The sequence below is a fragment of the Rhododendron vialii genome, chromosome 7a (assembly GCF_030253575.1).
Source record: "Rhododendron vialii isolate Sample 1 chromosome 7a, ASM3025357v1".
NCBI classification, from domain to species: Eukaryota; Viridiplantae; Streptophyta; class Magnoliopsida; order Ericales; family Ericaceae; genus Rhododendron; species Rhododendron vialii.
Genome location: NC_080563.1, coordinates 55,298 through 80,509, shown reverse-complemented (window position 1 = coordinate 80,509; position 25,212 = coordinate 55,298). Strand labels below are relative to the sequence as shown.

General features: G+C 40.1%; 1 protein-coding gene across 2 annotated transcripts; it reads right to left on the bottom strand.

Moving 5' to 3' along the window:
* Window positions 1-214: 214 nt before the first annotated feature.
* On the bottom strand, window positions 215-24,560 carry LOC131334529 (endoribonuclease Dicer homolog 1). 2 transcript variants are annotated; one of them, XM_058369581.1, is made up of 20 exons: window positions 24,104-24,560; window positions 22,586-23,844; window positions 20,345-20,458; window positions 17,056-17,266; window positions 16,467-16,861; window positions 16,130-16,358; window positions 11,771-11,943; window positions 11,554-11,676; window positions 11,318-11,478; window positions 10,963-11,196; window positions 10,517-10,850; window positions 9,338-9,499; window positions 9,165-9,260; window positions 8,420-9,048; window positions 7,958-8,058; window positions 7,644-7,843; window positions 6,651-7,571; window positions 3,386-3,550; window positions 883-1,253; window positions 215-761 (listed from the first exon to the last, which is right to left on the bottom strand). In XM_058369581.1, the coding sequence occupies exons 2-20, from the start codon at window positions 23,804-23,806 to the stop codon at window positions 584-586; spliced, it is 6,018 nt and encodes a 2,005-aa protein (XP_058225564.1). In that variant the 5' UTR covers window positions 23,807-23,844; window positions 24,104-24,560; the 3' UTR covers window positions 215-583. The 2 variants fall into 2 exon arrangements, with proteins under 2 accessions (XP_058225564.1, XP_058225563.1); XM_058369580.1 differs by having other exon boundaries at window positions 22,586-24,560.
* Window positions 24,561-25,212: the final 652 nt, after the last annotated feature.

The window sequence follows — 25,212 nt, the reverse complement described above, 5'->3', positions numbered from 1 at the left end:
CTGATGTGCTCAAGATGGTCAGGAGAACCCAAAAATGTCTTCCCATATCAAGTTTGGAAGGATAAATTTCAGGGCTTCACACTAAGAACTCTTTTTGCAATGGCTTGTATCAAGTCAATAAGTTTTCCGGAAATTGATTAAAATTGAGACCCGGTTAAACATCACACCATATTTTCACCCAATTCACTTGTTAGCTAATAGTTACATAAAACTCTAGATAGCAACAGAGTTGCTTGCATTGCTGAAGGTTAAGTTCTTATGAAAGCACAAGGCACTTGAAGTTGGTCAACAAACAAAAGCCCACTGTAGGAGGAAGCTTAGACTAACCAATGACCAGGAGGGATATACAACTCCACCAACAGTGCTACCATCACTGTCTTATTATCGCTGGTGTCATGAGTGTTACAAAAGTCGTCGGACTTCAACACTTGGCATTGGCCTCCCACCAAATGCAAACACAAGTTGAATAAACATCTTGACCCAGGGCATGGCACCCACAAAGTTATCACCATGCGTGACAAGTCCAATGCAATATGAAGGTGGTGTGCTACACACACTCGTTTTATATAGATCTATAACGCTCTCATGAATACCATTTATTTAAAAGTTCTAAGAGAAGAACTGCTGCAGAATCCTTGGCTTTCTTGACGCTTGGCATAGGCTCTCCAACACATTCATCTGTCCAACCCCTATCAGCAGTATTCACGCGTACAGCAAACGTAAACCTTTTCGCATGTGCAGGGCCTCCCTCGTTCACACACCTATAGATTTCAAGTTCAAAATGGCTTAATCAACAATTTCACAGAATTCAACCCATAAAGTTTAACATGCAACCTCCATTACTACCAACAAAGACAAGTTCGTTCCATTTATTCTTCTTACCGGTACAACGGAATTGGCCAATTTCTACGCAAGCAGATGTCATTCAAGGTCTGTCTTGTAAATGTTTGGCTGCCATTCTTCTTCTTTCCATCTTCACTACCATTCTCCTTAGCTACAGTTGTCTCCCTTTCTTTCAAAGCAACAAGGGCATTCCTGGCGGCTAACTTCTGCGCCATTTTCTTTTGTGGATTCTGAGCAATCCCAACCTGGATACCATCAACGAAAACTTCTACAGTGGCCACATTGCCGCTTCGAGTAGCTTTGTACTCCAGACCTTCAGCCTGTTGCTGGCACCGTTCTTGCAGCTCTCGCACTGGATGCATTGGTAGAGTTTCTGGAGTGACCATTGGATGCAGCAAAGGTTGGAAGACCTGAAATATATACCAAGGCTAAGAAGCACGGATATAGACACTGGCACTGGCACTGACACGGACACGGCAGGGAAGACAATTTATATATATATATATATATATATATATATATATATATACACTCGGGATCCCGCACGGGCTTACTGTGCGGGACTCCCCTTTCCCGATTGAATTGCGACGATCCGAGCCGCTCAAAGTGTGCAGAACATGATTTTAAGGGTACCCGGGAGAAAATTGACAAAAAAAATGATCGGGAAGGGCTTGATTCGAACAGTTTTTTACTGAACCGTTCAATAAAAAACGGTTCGGATGAAGCCTTTCCCGATCATTTTTTTTTGCTGATTTCTCGCGGGTACCCTTAAAATCACATTCTGATCACTTTGAACGGATCGGATCGTCGTAATCGATCGGGAAAGGGGAGTCCCGCACGGTAAGCCCGTGCGGGATCCCTTAGGAGATCCGGACTGTGTGTGTGTGTATATATATATATATATCGGGGCGGTTCCGGGGACACCTAAAAAAACCTCATAGTTCCCGATCAAATTTTTATGATCCAAGCCGCTCAATGTGATCAGAATGTGATTTTAAGGGTACCCGTGAGAAATCGGCAAAAAAAATGACCGGAAAGGGCTTGATCCGAACAGTTTTTTATTGAACGGTTCAAATAAAAACTGCTCAAATTAAGTCTTTTCCGATCATTTTTTTTGCTAATTTCTCACGAGCATCCTTAAAATCATATTCTGCACACATATACGGGACGGTTAAAGGGACACCCAAAAAAACACCCAAAATCTCAATCTCATAGTTCCCGATCAAATTTTTATGATCCGAACCGTTCAATGTGTGCAGAATATGATTTTAAGGGCGCTCGTAAGAAATTAGCAAAAAAAATGACCGGGAAAGGCTTGATTTGAGTAGTTTTTATTTGAATCGTTCAATAAAAAACTGGATCAAGCCCTTTGCGGTCATTTTTTTTACTGATTTCTCACGGGTACTCTTAATATCACGTTCTGATCACATTGAGCGGCTCCGCCGGCTCGGATCATCAAAATTTGATCGGAAACTATGAGGTTTTTTTAGGTGTTTTTTTGGGTGTTCTTGGAACCGCCTCGATATATATATATATATATAGACACACACACACTTGTTCCGACCTAGGATAATAAGATCATAAGCTTGGTCTTACTTCACCGTTGGGAAACGAAAGAAGACTTCCATCTCCAAGTTTCACTCACGTGTATATATATATTTAGTGCTTATTCATATGAACACTTCCGTCCGAAAATAACCAAAACTAAAGCCTAAAGGTATATTTACATTCGTGTTGTTTCCTTTTTAAGTATTACACGTTGAACAAGGGTTTAATTTGGTCCATAATTCTATAATTTGCATTTTTTCACATATTTTTGGAATGTAATAGCCACAAAATAAGCTTTCAATATTATAAATTGATCCTTGTGATGTTTCTATCTATATCCAAATTGAGATACAGGTGTCAATGTGTCCCCTGCTTAAAAACAAAAATTTATTGGACACGTCACGTGTCCCGTAAGCATCCCCGCTTGTCCCCGGCATGTCATGTGTCCTTAGAGTGTCCAACATCGATACAGAAAACAGTAGGAGTGTGGTGTTTCATAGTACTAAGCAGTGTTGTCAATCCCATAACATACCGGTAATAGAACGGAACAAGTGTTCAGTACCAGCAAAAATACCGGCCTGTACCCGTCGATACTGGGTGTACATGTACAGCCTGTACAAAAATACTCGTGCATTTTTTCCTCTTCCTAAAAAAAGGCTAGAATTTTAAGATAATTCAACAAAACTTGGAGTCTATACTACGTTAAATCATCTTAATTTGTTACTAGGACTACTGTTAAGGTATATCTAAGTGCTAGAATTTGTTTTATTAACTCTACTTTGAGTTTTTTTGGTTATTTGTAAATATATTTAAAATATATAAAATATATGTTGCTACCAATCTGAATGGTACCAAGATACACCGGTACCGAAACGACCGTCGGTACGCTTGCCGGCATGAAATTGACAACTTTAGTACCGAGGACTAAGAAAATGGAAGGCAAAACACAAAAAAGATGGTACAACAAATTGTATGTTAGAATTCTGGAAGTCACCTGCCAAACAACTGTAGTATCACGTCCGCTGTCAAGAAAGATGGCACCAGCAATAGATTCAAAAATGTCACCAAGAACCTTTGGAGCCTTGCAATCCCCCAAACCAAAGGAGTTGAGCCCTGGTTTCGACAATTCGTTTTGAGCTTCCTTCACAAAATCTCGAATCTGGAAATGGAAGTAGAGTTAAAAAGGATCCCAAGAAAAACAGAAAGAAATTGAGAGTATACCCAACCCCTTAGTAGGGCAAATTACACAGCCCTTGCATGTTAGATTCGTATAATGGTATACCCATGTCTTGAACATTGATAACGAGTTAAACAGAATACTGCTATCTGTACTAATTTGATAAACTTCTATTTAGCAGTCATACAATTATGCTCAACAAATTGTCTCACTTGCAAGCCACCCCCTAATTTGTAAGTGAAAATATCCTTGCATCCCTCCCATTGTTTCTCTATTCGATCACTGCAACCCCCACAAATCACCTATAAGTAGAAACCATAAATTAGGACTGTGAAGCCACCTCCCTCCCACTCTCTTTCCCCACCTTCTTCCCCATCGCCAACTAGGCACAGCCTGTCCCCCAACCTCAAGGTCTCTCTACCTGCTCCGCCTCTGTCTTCCCACCTTGGCCCATAGCCACCACCACCAGCCCTTTTCTCATGCCTCTGCCAATCACCAAATTTTGTAATTGGCTGGTTCTGGTGGTGTGTCTAAGTGTTGTGAAGGCAGATTTTCAGCATAAAAACATCACGAATAAGCAATTCTTTGGGTCTTCAGTGCAATTCTCTCTGCATAAGGTTTTCATGTGTGGTGTGAGCAGTGTAGTGTGGGTGACGGTAGTGAAAGTGCTGTTGGTGTATGTGTGCATGTTTTGTGGGTTACGTAGCATGGACACCAACATGGATACAAGACACGAAAATTATTAGAAAATAGGGACACAGACACGGTGGGGACACAACAATTGTCTTAAATAATTTTTTGTCCATGTAAACCTATATTGTGTTTGTAACCACTATATTTAGGTTAAGATTCCTATTGAATACATTATCAACCGATGGAGTATGCTTATACCCGTGCATATGTGCTATATTACATTTTTGGCCCATAATTTTGAAGTTTAAATATTTTACCCTAGAAAAGGTTTTAAAATTTCTAAAAATCACCATGCCGCGTCCCCATGCGTGTCCCCTCTGTCCCATATTGTTTGCTACGTACGGGGAACTTGACTTTTTCAGGGGACATGCAATTAATGTAGGTCTCCGTAAGAAGTTTAACGAGATTTCCAACATTACCCCTTACTCTTTACCTTTAAAGCTAATTTTAATGATATATGAGGGTTAATTTGTGAAAATTTATACAGGTTTTTCTTTGACTTTTCAAAAAGAGCAAACAATTTTGGGACATCCCATAATAGAATACCAAGCAAACAAAATTGGATGGAGGATAACGTTTAAAGGATATGCCACGTAGCGTGTCCCATACGTGTCCCTGTGTATAGAATTTGTGTCTAGCAGGGCCCAAATCACGTGTATTTTCATATTGCAAATAAAATCTATTTTATAAGTATATATTGCTACTTGCGAGGTCCAAAGAAGAGATGATATTTTATGCGTGTGCGCAGACACCGTTTAATTTTATACACCATTTTCCTAAACCTATATCTCTAATATAACAGGGCATCCTCTTTACCTTGTTCATATTTTAGTTAAAACATCTTCTAATAGGTAGGTTCCTATCATTTCTTAGTAAATGGATTAAATTCACGTGTCACAACCAAATACGGAACTACGTAAATCAGGCCATGGTCGCTGCATCTGAAATCGTTTGTTCACCTGAAAGTCCTCTCTCTACACTAAAACGCTAAATCATTTAGCCTCTTTCTCAAAGGAATTTCATATGGTGAATACGGAAGTTCCTTCTCGGTTTCGCATGTCGATTGGCAATTGCATACACTATTTGACCAACAATCATATAATTCCCAGACTAGAAAAGGCAGACCCACATATGGGACTTGCAGGGACCAACTCCACAGAATTTTTCTTAATTAACCTGAAAATTAGTATAATAGGCAAACATATTTGGAGTTGTGCAGGGGCATGGGTCCCCCCTTGCACCCCACTGGGACCACCCCTGGACACAGATATAGTGACTGGAGTGTCATTGGTTCATAGGTTGTGGGTGTTAGGCTTGTTGCATGGGCAGGGCCGGCCCAATGTATTTGGGGGCCCAAGGCAGAATTGTGAAGTGAGACCCTGCTTATTTTTACAATTAAAAACAATAATAACAATAATATCTCTATAAATAATTAATTTAGTCCATACTAAACATAGTAAATGCTTTGGTTCTAGTGGCTTAGCCGCTTAGGTTGTGCCTTTTATTTTCTTTGACATGGGTTCAAACGGCAGTAGCTCTGATGGCCTATATTTGAATTATTTTGGCAAATAAATGCACTTCAAAAAAGCAACAACAATGAGGTTCTAACTCAGTAACTTCCTGTGGTATTAAATCAACTTACCGCTGAAGCACCATACACACTTGTCCTATTACACGAACCAATAACATATATACTTACTTTATGAAGGGGCCCTACTTTGGGCCCAAAACTTTGGGGCCCCAGGCCCAGGCCTTGCCTTTGGGCCAAGCCCAAGGCCTGTTCTTGGGTTTGGGTTGAAGTGGGAAGAGGAAGGAGGCATGATGTGCATGGTTTGGATTGGAGGGGATTACGGTGTTCGGTAAGTCGGGGAGCAATAGAAGGGGTGGTTAGATGTGCAGGGATTGGGTTGGGGTAGTGGAGCAATAGAAAGGGCGGTCGGATGTGCATGGATTTAGGAAACAGAGAGTCAGGGGTGTTGGGGAAACAAATAGTCTCATCCATTTGGATAAAAAGAGTGGCAGGGTTTTCCCACTGAGATGCCCTGGATCAGAACGGATGGATGGGGTGGTTGGTGGTGTTCGGTGATATAGATGTAGACATGTCAATGGGAGTGGAACGGAGTAGGGTGGGGTAGCAAAGGAAAGGAATTGAGATGATCTGACGGCATTGAGTAAATCCATTAGTTCATGAGAAGGGTAGTTGCTGCATTTGATGTAAATCAATATCCAGGGATAAGAACATGTAGTGTCATGACCTTCATCGATTCTATTAAGCTTAAAGTTAGTGGAGGGTTGGTGTAATTTTGTCAATCTAGCCCTCAAAGGATGTCATCGTAATCTACCCCATTAACCACATAAAAGGAATACTGGCGTGAAGAAGTTACAAAACCTGTTTCTCAAGGGCACTGGACCCATGCCTAAGGTGCAAGTGAAGCTTATGTTTAACAGCAACCCGTGCAAAGTTTTCATTGTTTACAGCAGCAGCTCGCAAGTCAGTCAAGCGGCCAGGAGGCAGATCTGTGTAGGTAAAGAACAAATGCCTTGTAATTAAATGATCCAAGACTGCATCACCAACAAACTCCAGCCGCTGGTAACAGGACACGCCAGATGATGGCCTTGAAGCATGAGTAATAGCTTCAACCAACAAGCCCCTATCTTTGAACTTGATATTTAAAGCGCCTTCTAAACCACCGAAATCAACGCTCCTAAGTATGCTCTCTGGAACATCACTGGGCCTGGTTGTGCACTCTAATTCTTTAGAATCAAAGTCTACCTGAATTCCAATCCATTTCATGAGGTGGTTTGCAGCATTCTTCCCGCCTTCAACATAATAAACTCCGATAAGTGCTTCAACAACATCTGCTAGTGTCTTGCTAGAAAGGACTCGATAGGAACTTGAATCACTCTCGAGCTCGCCATCTTCCATTTCATTATCTTCATACCCATCATCACCATTACCATCTTCTGGCACAGTTTCGGTAAGTGCTCTCTCATTATGAAAGAAGGATGACTCTGTTTCTTTAATATCCTCATCAAAGACAGGTAGCACCCCAGGAGCAGCCCATCTAGATGGAGCAAATCGATCTGCTTGGATATAGGATTGAAGTCCCTTCTTCAATGCACACTGATATAAAACCATGTTACTCACCATTTGTTGTCTCATTCTCGTGAGCTGACCTTCATGTTTCTGAGGATATTTAAGAAAAAGAAACCGGCTAACCACCCATTTCAGGTAAGCATCTCCCAGAAGCTCAGCTCTTTCGTAGCAGAAAGTCTCCTGGCATGAAGCAGCAGTCAAAGCTTCCAAGATCTGTGAATGGAGGTATACAATTATCATAAAATGCTAATCTATTTAAAAAAAATTGTCTTGAAAATGAAATACCTTTAAAGCAGGGACAGGGTAATCAATTATATCCTTCAGCTGAATGGCTAGCAGCATGCTTTCGATCCTCCTCATTATTGAGGGCAATCTTTGGGCACCTCGAACAAGTGATGCAGGAAGAGGATGTACAAAACACAGCTCCGGAGGGAGGAAGACATAATATGTTTTATCAAGTGCCTCGTCAGATTCACCTTCATGATCTGAACCAAGAAAAAGTCCCCCAGTTACCTCCAGAAGCCACAAAATGATGCAAAGTCAAGTTGATTAAAAGGTTCACCACTGGAGAAAAAAGATAAAATGCAAAAAGATGAAACCTTCTGAATGTTCAAACCGAGGGGAAAGGAGATTCTTGCAATATGAAACACCACGCCCTCTTATAAGAGGTTGCTGCTTATAGGTCAACTCAACTCCATACCTGTATGATATCAGACCGACTAGCTAAATGCACCTGTGTTGTGCAAGAAGAGCTAGAAACTTCCCCAGCCAAGAAGGATTCTTAAACTACTGACACTTACGAAACACCTCGATGGAGGTGTCTTATCTCACACCTGAAACTGAAAGTAGTTTAAATGATCCCTTCTCAGATTGAGATCTGCTTCTCTCTCCTTCAGGCACAACAACATAGGGGCATTAAAGCTATCCGGTCCTTGCATTAAAACCAAGCAACTGTTAGCAGCTGGAACAATTTAACAGCAAATATCCTCTCTTTTTCTGAAATACAGAAATAGAGGAAAATTAGGAACAGAGAACTCTTGAGATTGGGAGTAGAATAATACTTCTGCTTGTAGTAGTTGGCATATGAGCTGTACTCCAAAGGACCAAGGTAACCCTCTTTCCTTGGGAATGAGTTCTCCGCAGTCATATCATAACGTACAGAGTCCACATAAAACCTCTTTCCGGAGTGAGCAGCCGTTACAATTCTTCCCTCAAGATCTTCCACACTTATACAAGAATCTGCCATCATGATTTTTTTATTAGCCAAAGCCAAATGACTTTCCATTTCTGCTAGGTCTCGACTAGGAACCAATCCAGATGCTTTCACAATGTCAAATTGGGCTACAGCTCCTCTAATGCCATAAGTAGGATGGGATTTTTGTCCAAAAGCCATGCCATGTCGCAATTTCCCAAATCCGTACTCCCTTCGATCTCCACCTAGTGTTCGCTCATTTGTGCCAAGGTAAACATCAGGCCGAGCTCTCTGAAGCGGATTGCTCCATGCATCTGTCGTAGTTATTTGTTTAATGAGATCCCAGTCAATTTCTTTAAGAGGATCTACAGACTTATCGCCAACCATAGGGACAAACAAATATGCCTTTGCAGGATCCCAAGGAGTCGTAGATGGTTCAACATCCACGTCCAGTACAATACTCATTAATCGTACGTGAAAGCTCTTAAGGGACGCCAACTACATAAAAGCAGAGATCAGGGTTGGTCCAAGTGAAGGTGGCCACAAATGAAAGCACTAACAAGATTCACAAAATTAGACTACTGCTTGAAAAAACCATTAAATAACTAATCAACCTGGCATTCTGTAATATCTATTGAGCCCCGGAAGACAGGAGTTGCCTTTGTTATCATCGTTCGAGCGACAAAGAGATCCATAGACATCGATAACACCTATCAACAACACATATAGCCAGAGATAACGCATTATGCTTGTCCTGCCAGTCTAATAAAACTATGTGACAACATACCTCTGCATCCAGCTCATTGCCAAAGAGTACTGCAAACTCGGAAGCTTGAGCTAAGAATGGATCTTTTGAGGAGCCAACATCCATACAACTGATATCATACATGTACAGATGAAATAACTTGGAGTTGTTGCAAGCATCTCTCCCAAATAAAATCCATTCCCCCTGCACAACCAATAAAAGTTAAGGCACTCGCTTATTTTGGCCCCTACAAGAACCAAGTTTGTTCCTAAGCAAATTGTAAAGCCTGCACTCTAGTTTTGAAATGTACTGGAAATCATAAAGACACAATTACATGCATCATCATAAAAAGTAAGATCAATGAAGTTTCAAACTAAACCAAACCAAACCAAGCCTTAAGTCCCAAGCAATTAGGCTTGGCTACATGAATCCGTCATCTAGTTCTGTCAAAGGCATCGTGTTCCGTGATATCCAAGAAACCTTGGTCTTGTCGAAGTACCACCACTTAAGTAATTTTGGTCTACCGCTCCCCTTAGCACTACCTTAATCTATTCTCTATCATCTTATTTTCTCCAGATGCTACCCCTCTCACCACAAAGGTTTTCGTTCCTCTCAAGTTTCACTCATAGGAAAAATGATGAGTCATATAAATAAACATTCTCACACTGAAACCAGATCCAACTATTTATTTAATTCCTATCAGGGGTTTATTTTTCTTTCTTCATAAAGCAATACACATAGGAAGATCTTCTAAGATGATGACTCCTTTTCACTTTAGTGATGAGAAATTGCATATTTCACCTTCCCACAAGTCACCTGAAAAGATTTTTGCAAAAATTTTAATTTTCACTCAATTATACTCGAGTCTTGTCTTTAAGAAAGGCAGCACTGTGTAAATCCAAGGGATGACTTCAGAAGATGCTATGGTGAACCAAGTGAGTTTTTCTTTCACATCATTGCATATGTTCAAAATGCTTTCTACCTGAGAGTTGTGCATTAGAGATTTCTTTTAACTTAAGTACAAGGGGAAAGCCTGAAAACTGCAGAAAAAAAAAAATTGTTCTAGCACCAGAAATGAGTCTTATCCTGTGCCCAAGACTCCACCTTAATAAAAGGTTTGCAGTAGAAGGCAGACTTACCCAAGCACTTTCTTCCAGGGATGCTTTCCAAATACTACAAGCAGATAACCTTAGAGTGAAACATCATGCTGGAGGAACTAACCTGGAGAATATTAGCTACACCTTCAGGATAGAACTCCCTGTGCCTAGCTGTCCCAGGAAGTGGATCTCCTTCATCATTTTGGTCAACTTTTTCTACTTCTCCCCCACTTCCCTTGTCTGGCAAGAGCATGTCAGTAAATGCCCCCATCTCATGGAGCTTCTTGCAAGCAGCCAAACAAACAGCCTGTTGCGCGAGGCGCATTGAACTACAAACGGGACCCTCAAGATTTTCAAATGGTGCATTACAAGGGAGCTGAAGCCTGCATGAATATTCTGTGGGTCCCCCTGGCATCTCATGGCGCTCCATTATGAATTCAGGACGGAGAATTGAATATCTGGGAGACAGATGCAGAATAATGTGAATATAATCAGTCTAGAAATGGCCAAGAGTACAAGTGAATGAATGTGACAAACGAAGATAATGGTCTTAGAGATTAGAAACCGAACCTGTCACTAGGTAGCTGAGAGCAATAGAAATGAACAAGTCCCACAGCCGAATTTAAGCTAACAACAGCACCAGTAGACTCCACCTGGTACACTGTCCCCGGTATTTTGTCCACCGAAATTAACCTTGAGGTGTCCTTAAGATGGCTAAGGTCAGTTCTTTCTATTGCTTCTTTCCGCAAAGTTTCCTCACTATTTCTGGCATTTCTCAAAAATGCTTCATGTGACAAATTTCCCCTATAGGAAGCAATACGAAGTGAATAAAAAAGTATTTCCAACTTCAAAAATTAGTTGAATAACATACTTCGATCACCTAGGTAAAACTTAGATCTGACATGGAAACAGATCAACACAGTACCTCTCAACCATCAAGATGTAATCTGACCCAGGCTTTCTAGCACGACCCCTAGATTGAATGTATGCCAAAACAGTTTTTGCAAGGTCAAATCGGATAACCACGTTGCATTGTCTTATGTCAAGGCCTTCCTCAGCAACACTAGTGGCAACAAGCAGAGTCACCTAAAATCAAGATACATTTTTCAGTAAGAAACACACTTCATACAAATGAGTAAGACAAAATAGTTTCCAACATACACGACCATCTCGAAATTTGCCAATTGTGTCTTGCATTTGGCTTGTCCGCATTTCTTGACTGTTGTTGTGCCCAATCAAACTTGCCGACTTCACAAAGCCTAGGGATGGAAGTTCTGCAAAAACCTGCAGATTTGTACAGAATTTCAACCTACGTGAGGGAAGAACTCACAGGGATGAATAATGCCTGGGAGAAAATATAAGCGTAAACGTTACCAACCTTTGGAAGAACTAAGGCAGCGACGACTCGCTCAACAAAGATGATCGCTCGGAAATCATCTGTGTGCTGATATTTAAGAAGAATTTTAATCAAGGACTGCACCTTGGGCGTAACTTTTCCATCAGCTACAGCAGCTCCTATAATCACATCCACGTGCTCTCCTCCAGAGACCGCTATACCCCAAAAATTTAATAACATAAAACGAATGTCAGAGCATAACCTCTCATAAGCACATAATCTACCAAGATTTTCATGAAGGCGAGTAACAAAGGTAGCAAATGCCTCACACGTGAGCAAGGTTGCGTTGCATGGTGCTGATGTCTAGGCAAGTCACCTGAACAACCAATGTTGTTCGTTTATAAATTATATTTCACGCTCATCGCGGAGAAAATGAAAAGGGCAAATGGGGCTGAATCTCCTTTCGATTAACCCACCAAAGACATCAGTATAGTGATCCTAGTTATAAACTGAATGAGACAAAGTTGCCAAGGGCAAAAGGCGCAAAGTTCTGTGGGGCCCGAGGCGAGAGGTGCAAGGCAAGGCACGCGCCTTTTTGAAGCAAGGCGCACCTATGCGGAAAAAATAGGAAAAATAGCATACACTAATATTTCAAATAATAGGCACTAAGCCAATGAGTTTACCATCCAAAAGATACATAAAAACATCCATTAAATGTCAAATAGTCACCGATCCCCATGCGGAATCTGTTCTATTAGTATTATCTTCGCATGACATCTAAAAACAAAACAAACAAGTTAAATTTACATTAGCTAATAGCCTAATACAGACTTTGAAAATCCCAGAACTTGTTTTTATATATGAAGCTATAAAAAGTAAATAGATTGTTTTTAAAAAAATTTGAACTTGTTTTTATATATTAAGCTATTTCTGAAAATAAAGCTCATTTTAAAAACTTGGGAAAAAATTCCTTGTCCTATTCATTTATTGACTGTGTGTGTGTCGAGTATAATTGTATATGTAGTTTATATGCACAAAAATATGGATTTAGTATATATACATATGTACAGAGGGGAAAGGGGAAAGGGGAGAGAGTAGTCAGAATACCTTGACTTTGTGTTGTCAGCTGTTGATGAGAAGAGAAGACCGAGAGAGATGAGAGGAGAGATGAAAGGAGATGAGGTACAGAGGAGAGATGACTGATCGACTGAAGTTCTCCAAGTTAGACGACTGATCGATGCAGATGAGAAAGATCGATGAGAGGACTGAAGAAGATCGGCTGTTGATCAACTGAGGATTAGTCGATTTGCCCGTTTGTTTCGTTTGTGATTGACGGCCAAAGGCAAAAATTTAACCAAGACAACATAATCCTAGGTCTGAGATCGATTTTGAGAGAAGCGCGCCTTTTTGCGCCTCGTCGCCTTGGTCACCTTGGTTGCCTAGTCTGAGCCTTATTCAACTCGCCTCACCTGGGGTCATACAAGGCGATGGGGGTGTGCCTCGCCTCTCGCCTAGGCGTGCGCCTTTGACAACTATGGAAGGAGATGAAGGCTTATGGTCAAAAAGAGGATGTATTCAAGAAAAAGTTAACTAATAACCATAATACCACAGTCTAGCCGCGATGTGGAAAGTAATACTAGTAACGTCTTTTGATGGACTAATATCATAATAGTCTTGTAATAACTCCCCTTGTGTTGCTATCGACAACTATGTTCCCAAGAGTAAACAAAAGATGGATGTGTGATTTACCGTGGTAGCTAGGGACAAGACAAACACCATTGGATCCCCTATTAGCACTAATACAGATATGAATACTGGAGTAACAGTCAGGGCGTTCACAACAAGTGACACAATGTGACTGCCTCAAATAAGCCACGAGAGCCTCCACAACAACCGGGTGTGGTTAAAATAGGCAATGGTCGTTGAGTTTCCCTTAATGAACGAAGGAGAAAAAACTAGGCCACAATTGTAGGTTTGATTAACAACTAGGAATATTGGAACATTACGAGTAATAAAATGGAATTACTAGGTACTCTTTTCTCTATAACCGGGTGTCCTGGCCAACTTACGTGCAACTCAACTAATTTCGGGACCCTAAAGTTAACGACTGGGCAAACCTCTATTGTCGAACCTGCAAACTTGGAGGTAAACCCCTTACTTGTTGCCATGCTCCCAACTCGACCAACCCTTGGGGTTAATTACTAGACACTATGACTAGAAGAAATATTAATGGATAGGTGAGACCTTAAACACTAACAGAAGCTAAACACCTTAAGGATAATGTAGAAACAGTTACGAGCAGAAGAGACAGAATCCTACTAGTTGAACTTTTAGTAGGAAAAATAGAATTGATTAAATTAGTGCCTATGCAACCCAAGTATGATTGAAGGACATTTCTGGAATCGATGGATTTGACAAGGCTAGGCGTAATGGGATGTAGGTGGGAATGGGATGATGTTCACAACAGATGCTGCCCCAGGTAGAAATCCATATTTCAGGAGCTTTTTTTGCATTTTCTGTTAATTTGGATGGAAAAACTGAGGTTCACTTTAATTCCGGGAGTACACGTGATTTTACTTAAGTGAAGGCTTTTTAAGTTACAGGAGTATTAAGTGATTTTTACTCAAAGTACAGGGGTCATAGTGGTGATTACCTTTTTCCCCCTCTGTTTAATACATAAAGCTTGAGGTGAAAATTGAACTGCACTAAAAACATTTAGGTAAGGTTCTAGGATTAGATGGTAGCACCATAACAAAGACTGGGAAATGCTTAGGTAAGGGGAGCATATTGATTCAGAAAAGGATTAAATAAGATAATAGGGACCAGGAAAGTGCCAGCGGGCATAAGGTATCTAATATCTATAACTATAAGCACAAACAAAGGCGATACCAAAATCATCACAACTACAGGCAGTATTAAGCTGATGAATAAAACAATTAAATGGTGGGAGAGTAATATAGCACCCTTTAAGAGTTGAACGACAATGTAAGAGGATCCAAATCCATTTTGACAGTCTGGTAGATCAAACCAAGAAAGAGATACTATGCAGCTAAAAGAGAGCATAGAGAACGACTATTTCTCAAGGAATACTCATAATGTCACCTAATTTAATTTCCAGCAGAAGCTTCATAAATATTCATCTGAGAATCCAATCTCCAAAATACCCTAAATCCATAAAACACGACCAGAGTGGCCTGCAGTCATGAATTCAAAGGAAAGCATTTTTTATAGACTAGCAAACCATTCCAGATTTCGGTCAGATTTCGGTGTAGCCCCATGGACCCATCTCAAGAAAAAAGCCAAAAATATAACACAATCTTCAATTAACAGAAGATAAATGCAACTTGTCCAACTGTTAGATGTTTCTCAGAGGTTGGTATATCCCTATTTTGATGCACAAAGATTCCTACATTGTTGTTAAACTTATACTGGTTTCTTACATGGAACCACAGTAGAAATTAAACGGCTACCCCCTCCTGAACAATGAGCAGGAAAACTCCAAAAGTCCTGAGCCATTTTCCCCACCTTTTCGGCAGGGGGCGCAGAGAAGTGGCAATGTATTTTGGTAAGCCGCACTCCTTCAGGTGAGATCGCCATCTTCTTCCATTGCCAACAGATAAATGAAGGCAGCAATGCACCATTTGGTAAGCCGCACTCCTTCAGGTGAGATCGCCATCTTCTTCCATTGCCAACAGATAAATAGGCAGCAATGCACCATTACTAAAATAACAGGAAGGACTACTGGACTAGCATAGGGAATCAGGGACTGACATGGTTGAAATAGGTACAAGAGAATGAAATACTTATATTCAATAAAAACAACTAGAAATTGTTCTCAACTCGTCAATGATGGGTTTGGGACCAACGGGCAGACGAAACCCATCAGACGGGTAACAAGCTTCTTGTTTTGACTTGAAGTTTGCCTTCGATAGGTGGTGTAGTACGGCATCCTTGTGGAAAGAAAATACTCTTCCCAATAGTGGAGCGAAAATGGCAAATTAAAAATTAAACAATAACAAATGAAGTAAATACCCATCCTGGATTGTGCACAAATGATTTGACCTTTGAAATCCGACATTTTCAGGACATTGGATATTGGCAGCATTCTGTTTTATCAAAACTATAACACATTGTCCTATGTGCTTGTATGGATGACATATCATGTTACCTATTAGTAGACTTACAACACATAGCCCTATGTGCTTTTGTTGTCACACGTTTGTGATGCACAAAGAGTAACTAAAGAAGACTTTCAATCAACTTGGGAAACTAAACATTCGCAATCTAGTTTACTGACCGTGAATCAGATTTGAAGTCGATCCATTCCCAGCATAGATTAGCAAAGTTAGAATCCAAAATCATTTTCTTACACTTGATAAAACAAGGAATAGAAACGCTCACCAAAACTGTCAGGAAGCTCCCCCTCCTCTATTTCAAGGTCACTTGCTTCTCGAGTAACACCATGATCTGCAGCTGCCCTTTTTAAATTACTCTCTGAAACAGCTCCTTCTGATAATTGACATTGCAAGAGAGTGACAACTTTACTTAAGTATGATTCTTGAAACTTGACATCAAGCTGGTAGTTCGCTCTCTCATCATTTTGTAAAGCAGTCAAGAATGATTGAGCAACCTGAAAAAAATAATAATAATGCTCGGTTAACAATTCCCCCTAGATTACTAGTATATCCATATCTGTTAAAACCATGTATGCAAGAACCGATGTAAGAATATGCTGCACCTTGTAAGCACACCATTGTCCCAGTTCACCAAGTGCATAGTTAATAGCCCTCAACTTTTGGATTAGATTAGCAGCACCATCACTTTCTGTTCTTTCAGAGACACCATAAACTTGCCGCAGCTCTTCCTTGGCTCCAGCATCTCTTGCTCCCATAAATTGCCATTTACTTCTCCTACAACTTGATTGAGCTGCTTCTTCGACTGCTAACTCCATTTGTTTTATTTGTTCATGTAAGGACCATAAGCTAGCGGCTTTGTCATACTCCACCACAATTTCTGAGGGCATTGGCACGTGCTTCTCTAGTTCCTTACGATCTTTTATTGTACAAACTACAGCATCTAGTTTAGTTTCAAGATTACGAATCTTTATCGCACAATCCACCTGGCTGGACACACCTGCATTTATCCTTAGCAACATAATTGTCAAACCATGGATGCAACAAAAATGCATTGTGGTTTGAAAAAAAATTTGAAAAGGTAAGTAAACGAGCAAAACCTGCTAATTTGATTATAGAAGTATGCTTCTTCAAAAGAACTCACAGTTTCAAGAGAATTGCAAATTCCTACTTCAAGACCAGAATGAACAATACCTTTTAAGTTAACAGGAGAAGCCGTCATTCCAAACACAGATGGCCTCTTGTCCTTGGGTGTTGTGTGATAGAACTCTGACATTACTAGAGAATATGGATGTTTCTTCACAGCATGATGGCATTCATCCAGAATAAGTAGATTGATTGCTTCCATCTTTATTATGCTGTGTCTCAGAATGTTCAAAAGTATTTGAGCAGTCATCACTAAAACCTGCAATGGGAGCAAAGATCAGCCATTAATTGAGAGTAAGAACTACCCCAGCATTAGGGATTGAAGAACAGTTAAGGATCAACAATAAGTGCTCATAGGCTGTGTAACCTTGTTTGCCTTGAATCTAGAATGAACCCAATCACTCACAGCATGTCAAAAAAGAACTAACATTCCAAGGAATAGTTGTTCTATGAGCAAATCCAAAAGTAAAAAGATAAGCCAAGATGAAGTACCTCCAAAGCAACCAACAAGTTAAACATGCAAATTGCAACCAACAAGTTAAACATGCAAATTGCAAACAGTAAAGACCCATAGGTTACCATAGAACCAGCTACTAGAGAGTGAATTGCAGCCATAATCCAAGAACAAATACTGGACACTTTGGTATTAGCAACTACATAAATGCAATCTTTCTTTTGGCTGTTTCTTATGCATAACAAGAGTGATAGGTGCGTAAATATGCCTATTTACGCCCCCTAACTCAAGCTTGTTACGTCCATTTAGCGCGCTACTTGGGGTTTGATACTTGTTAATTGCGTTTCAGGACTCTCGGAGCCAATGAATAACATTTGGAGCTAAAGTGCAAAATTTGATTTTATTTGGTGTCAAAAGCTGGTACCGATGAAATTAATCAAGAGATGAGACGAGTGTACAATAGATAAACAAACGAGAGAAGCATTGGATCAAATTCCTAGCTAGCTACCTAATGGAACTTTGATGCATAAAAGCAATAGTCTTGCACGTGGTTTGTGGCTGGGAATTGGGAGCCCGTTAATTATAATTTGGGAAGGACTTGGGCTGCAAATATACAACTCTCGGTGCACCAATATAAAAGAAGGAAAAAAGGGTTTTGAAGAGATCTTTTTTCCTCACGGAAAAAGCAGAGAAGCGGCTTCGACTTCGGAGCCATGACTGGCTAAACTTTTTCGGCTAGGGCAACGAGGATGTCTCTCCTAGTAGTATGATTGTATAGACTTTTAGGGTTCTTTATTCAACTTTCGATTGTGTGACCTGGATGATTCATATTTTTATGAGAGTTTTTATTCTTTCAATTTTCGTATCGTATTTATATTCGCAATATTAAATACGGTCACACAATGATTTTCTACGGTTTGAGATAGGCTTTGAGATAGACTACGATGTGAGACGGGTCGTGCTGTTGGTTAAGTCCAGTGAAATGATCCGTGCCGTGTTGAGATAGCCTATACTAAGTACAAGTCTTGATTACATTTTTGGGGATTATCAATAGGAGTTGCTACCCTATTGGTGGTCTGGTTACAAGTTGAATGAAACCCTAGACTTCGCCACAATTATATTGCAAGGGGAGGTTGAATCGAAACCCTAGTCCTTTCTCTCTCCTGTTTCAAAACCTTTAATCTGCTTTCGTAGAATAATCACTAGTTTAATCAAATCAATCACAAATCCAACTTCTATTTGCTCTTCGAATTAAATTAGAAATCAATTGAAAGTACCGTAACTTAGCTTTTTACTCTCTGTGGACGATCTTGGACTTGACCACTATTCTTCGGAATATTAGTTAATTCCTTGTTTTATAAATTATATTTTTGGCATGAAAATGACAGACCAGCTAGTAATTGTAAACTTATTTTCTAGCAAAGGTATCCTCACCTTGTCAGTATCATATTTTATAACCCACAGCTGTATGTGTGCTTCATTGACACTAGGCCTACTTCTAAAATGAAGTTCTAGCGATGGAGAATTAGTGCAAAATTCACTACACATGTTTGTGCAAGACATAATAAACGAAGAATGTAACTTGGATCCTAAGTGGGTGGACACTTCTGAGAATATTGCGTCTGTTTCTGAGAGTGAGTGTGTGTCAGACACAACCCTTGTCAACCAATCCTTCAAAAAAGTTGCACACAAATCCACATGTGTCCTACTCGCTACCTCTCTTATCGAGAAGCCATGCTTTAGGTACTTGAGAACATGTGTGTCCATCTCTTAGCCCATACCAAACATATAGTGATTTTTTAATTAAACAACCACCTCAGGGCTGAGGGATAATAAACAAGGTGGATTTATACCTATTAATCCCATCTGTTAGACTTTTTACTTTTATGAAGTTTCTAACAGTGCTTTCTTCAAAAGTTGCAAGGACTTCTCCTCACACTTAATTCCTAACAATTAGAAAAAGGAATAAGACTTATGGTTATTCTAACATAATGATAAATACACTTGCAGTGTAAAAATACAGTTTTTATGACACGGTATGTACATTGAGTATATGATGAACATACATATTTGCTGATAAAAAAAAAAAAAAACATACATATTCATTGTTAGAAAACAAAGCAAAGTTGAGTAACCTGTCTAGTAACTAGGGGAACAGGAGGAAACGTTGTTCCCGATGTTTTGTATCACAATGTGATTGCATTTAGGGCTGCAAAAGAGTTGAGATGAGCCGAGTAGTCTGTTGTTCAAATTTGCCTTGAAAACTTACCTAGTTGCAAAATCTTTTCATACATTGACTTGTCAATCTTTCGAGTCATTCTCAAAGGAGAATAAGCTGGTCATGAACCAAGCTCGAGTAGATCTATACAATTGTGGCATACTAGCGCCCAATTCCAGAAAGCTTACAAAGTTGAGATCATGCTGAGCTCAGAAATTTAACAAGCTTCTTCAGAATGTATTCAAGCTTGCTTGGTTACAGAACAAACCGAAGTTGCACGAGCTTTTAGCATGCTAAGCGTGAGTTGAGGTCAAGTAGTTTAGTTCATTTTAGAACCCTAGCTTCATTTCCTATTATACAGTGGATTTTCCCTTTAGAACAATACCAACAAAAATAGAAGGCTATAGTATCAAAAGATAAGTAGCACACAAGGATTACACTCAAAATCTAATGGTCATGATGGAAGCTAGAAACATGATTACAGATGCTAGAAGCATAGTCAATCAATTGCCAGAATAATGAGCATATGAGAAACATCGTCTTATAACAACATGCATAAACCAGTGCCGTATTCAAGTGTATCATGTGGCAATTGTGGCAGACCACTGGTTAACTAATGATACTTAACAAGATGAAAATCGGGAGAAACAACACTGACGCATTACCTGCTTTGTTTCAAACTCACGCTGCCACCTCCGTGCATCCCAAAAATCCTGGCCCATTTCACCGCAATAATGGCCTACTTGGTAGCTAGTTTGCTCACGAATAACTTCTGCTTGCTGCATGTTGACCAAGAAGACAATAGCATCATTTTCAGTAGAAAGACATCACCAAAATATTCAGCACTAAGAAATAGAGTTTGCACAATATGGACACCACGAGAATAACAAGATGTACACATAGGTTTTAAACAAACCTTCACCGAAGAGAAAGATGAAAAATTTGGCACAAGAACCAGAGGAAAGAAATTCAAGATGAATGTGGCGGCATTTGTATGAATTTCTTGTAGCATGATGCAATTATCACTATGGTCTCAGGTCTTACTTTTGACAAACTTTTACTAATAGATTTATTGACAAACATGATTTTCGAACATGACATCCAACTTTGGCCACAGTTCCAGATCTTCTGTTAGGTGTCCAGCGTTTGATCTAAACTTATCCAATAAGGATTTTTTCATCCTTTCCTTTCTCCTCCACATATTCTTAAGCATATTTCTAAACACACTTTTCTTTCACGTGGTGGAAATTGGAAGCATCACATTTTGAAGCAACATTAAGTGTACTTTCAAAGGGGGGAAAAAAAAATTACAGTATTTTGTAATCTTTTAAAGGACCTCAAACTAATATACAATTGAAATTACGATAGCAAATATTCATCACCTGTAACCGTTTTGTAGTAGCTATTTAAATCATCGTAGAGATATCACTATATAGCATTCACCATATGGAAACCTCTCAACTATTTAGCAAATAATACCTAATATCGGAATTAAGAACATGTCATGTACTGAAAATTGAAATTTCTCTCCTTCAATCCTTATGCACAGCCACAATAGTTAATGATATCAATAACTAGGATCCAAGAGGAAGGGGGACAAGAAGTTCGCCAAAGAAAAATAAAGTAGAAAGAAGCGATTGTCTACCAAAGTTTGAAGTCACTCAAGAGGAACACTTACAATTGTATATTTGACACCAGTTACGATGAAACAAAAATTCCAATGTGCTAAAATTCTAGAATAAATAATGAAGCACTTCATTTGCTCATACAAATTACATGTATACAGATATAAAATTAAGAAGGCTAAAGCAGCTCAACCTTCCCCTGCCATAACAAAAAAAAAATTATTGGATCCACCACATTTATGTTACAGGCTAGGAAGCACGGATAAGTATACAAACACGCGAACACTAAACAAATGGGGACATGAACACGGCAAAAATGATTTGTATATAGGAGGATAGATATTTAGTTGTTGAATATTCCAACTTGAAATAACCAAAACTAATAGTATCCTTACAATTCTTATTGTTTCCTTTTTAAATTTTACAAGTAATTCTTTGGTAGTTTTACAAGTTGAACGAGGGTTTTATTTGGTCATGCTTCTTTTATTTGTACTTTTATCCCCATATTTTTGGAGTATCATACCCCCAAAATAAGCTTTCAATACGGTAAATTGATCCTTCCATGTTTCCATCCATGTCCAAATTGAGACATGGGTGTCCTCGATGTGTCCCCTGCTTAAAATGCTTCAATTTATTGGACATGCCACATGTGTCGCCGGAGTGTCCCACAAGGATACGGCAAGCAGTTAGGAGTGTTAGTGCTCTATAAGCTATGAAGCAGGGGTACCGGTACTTTGCATAGTACTTCTAAATCCGTACTGGGTAAACGAACGTTACGAAACACCTACCCTAAATTTTTCCTTTAACTTTTGCCTTACCCTAGAAGTACCCCTACATACATCAAGCCATACCCAACACAGAGATGAAACTAAGCTGATAAGACTTCCTTTTTCTATAGTTAGCATGATTGTACAATAATAACTGTTTTGGTCAACAGGTTCTTTAGTATAATGGCATTAAACTCTAAATTGCACCTTAAGATTTCCATTGAACTATTATTTGATGCTGAATTCCTAATTGTCCAAGTCATTTCGCTATTTCCTTTATTTGAAGTATAATTAGTACATGTAATACAATGCCCTAAACTTTATAGCCAGACCCCAGCCTTACCCGTACCCTACATTTTTTAGGGTTAGTCGTACCAAGTACCTGTATTGTACTCGTATAAGTACCCGAACATGTGCTTCTTAGTTTGTAGGTTACAAGTAATCTGCTTGCACATGCAATATAAATGTATGATTCAAGTATTCACAACACAGGCAAAGCTGAGGAGGTTATTACCTGATAAACGAGAGGAACTTTAGGAACCAAAAATACAGCTAGCATTTTCTTGTTTTCTCTTTGCAAATCACTACAAACACTTCGGATTAGAAGAACAGCAATTAGGGTCTTCCCCGCCCCTGTTTCAAGAAAAGCTATTGTATTTTTCTGCTTAGCCTGTTGGAGAACCTCCAATTGGTATCGACGAGCTTGTTCCTCGGGAAGTTTCTCCTTGGCCTCTTGAGGTTTCTTCTCTACCTTTGCATTGCAATCCTGGTCTTTCTCAGCTTCCTGAGGTGGTGACTTCCCCGCTTTATTTCTTTCAGCTTCCCAATTACCCAACCGAAAAACCACTTCATTAGAACCAAGGCCGTCTCTCTCCCAGTAGCCCCTGCTGCTTTCCCTCCATTCTCTATCTCTACAGTCCTTACCACTGCCGTAGCGCTCATTTCTCTTGATCGGATCCCTGTCCCTCCTGTCAATATCCTCCAAATCGCGAGGCCTCTTCCTTCCTAAAGGCCTTTCCCCCTCCCTCTCTCTACCGTGGTGGTATTGCCTTCTGCTAGGAAGGTGCCTTTCATTCTTGTAATAGTAGTCACTGGTGCGAATTCTTTTGTTGAACCTCCCTTCACTGCCATGGCCATCATAGCCTATGGCCCCAGTTTCAAGTTTGCGTACTCCATTCCTCTCGGGAGGATGGCCCAACGATTTCTTAAAGTTCCCACAGTTATTGGTTTCATGATGCTTGGTGGCAGTGTTGCTGTCACAAGGCCTGCTTGGATTCATCATATTATGAGTCTTACCAAATTCATTATGACTAGCGCTATCTAATTTCCCCAGCGAACCATTGGGGTAAACAGAATTTTGACATGCCGGAAGTACTGGGCAAGACACGGGTTCCTTGTCCCCTTTCCCAAATGGGCATGGTGCAACAGGAACCCCATGGTCGACTTTTGCACTGCTGCTGCTGCTGAGGGCCGTAGGTAGACCGGCACCGTTCCTAATACCGTCAAGCATCCAATTAAATCCTTGGAACAAACAAGGATCAGAGCTGGGGTCATGATTGGAGGTATCAGCCACAGCCACGGACTCTGGAACAGCAGAAGCAGGTCCAAAATCGACAATATCATCCGTTAAGACGCAGGATATCTCCTCACAGGCGTCCAGCCAGTAAGATAGTCCCCGCACCTCCTCCCCCTCCGCAGGATTTCTGCTTCCCGAAACCCTGTCCTCGTCATCCATTGCTAACCTTGATTTATGTTGTTTATATACTACGAACACTGACAGTTTAAATACAGCAAAACACCAGAGGACTTATCACAGTCAATTAATTAAAGCATGTGAAAGAGAGAGCAAATATTCTATTGGAAAAAAAATTAGACAACAGATGAGAGGCTGGATTGAGCCGGTGGGCGGTAGTTCTGCTGTGCTGCCTGTGTTGGAGTTTCTGTTGAAAACAAACTGCAGTACATCGGACTGAACAGATTATGTGGAAGCTAATTCATCCCGAGAGAGAGAGAGAGAGAGAGAGAGAAGTACAGGGGGGTGGAGTTTGCAGATTAGCGTGGGATAGACCGTACGAAGCACGCAAATACTTTGGCCCTCAGAACCAAATTGTGTGATTCAAAGATTCCAAGCACGATCTATCAAACGCGATTCTGCCCCCTTCGCCCCCGCAACAAAAACACCCGCAACCCCAAAACAAATCTCAACTCTCTCTCAATAGTTAACAAACTCTTCCCGTTTCCCAGTTTACACCCTTGGGCACCGCTGCGCTTCTCTCTCTCTCTCTAGTGCCGTCTGTATCTGTGCTTTACTTATCCAGAGAGAGATAGAGAGGCCAAGACACCAAGTACACACAGTAGTAGTGAGACCCTTTTTTAGCTGAATGACGATGTATGTTTTTAACTTATGTACAAATACGAAGGCCCTAGGGTTTGACTGAGGATCTCTCCGTAACTTCGAACGATCTTCGGAGTTATTGCGTCATATATTCAGCCCATCACTTTTGGTTTACGTGCTTCAATCTGAAGGAGGGTCATGAGAAGCAGCGTGAACTGCCTTTACAATAACTAGAGGTCTTGAATTTGTACAAAATTTGCAAACACATCCGACTTGTACACGGATTTTGATTGATTTTTCACATATTTTGCAGAAATTCGACTTGTACACGCATTGCGTACACTTCGACATCTAGTCGAAATAAACCTAATGAAGGCCAATTTCTTGTTTTTTTGCACCATCATAGAAGACATAGAGAGGAGAATGGGGCTTACAGGATCGAATCTTGTCCAACCGCACTCCACTCTACTTGTGACTGCCAATTTCAATCACTAACTGAAAACAATTTCACAATCAATGTCGTCATCTAACAACAGACTGCAAATATGAAGATAAATTTTCCTTCCTTTTGAAGCTCAAAGAAAACAAAAGGTAGTTAAAGCAATAAGAAAAGAGGAAAGGAAGGGAACCTCTTAGGACTTGGGAGACAGGTGTAGCGAATTTAGACCATTCGTGCAGGTTGTTCTCGGTATATGCCATCAATTAACACTGAGAGAGGAGGAAGTTTTCGATTACTTGACAGAATCGTGGATGTGGCAGTTGTAACACCCCGTTTCACATTGGAAGTCTATATGGATGATCTTGGG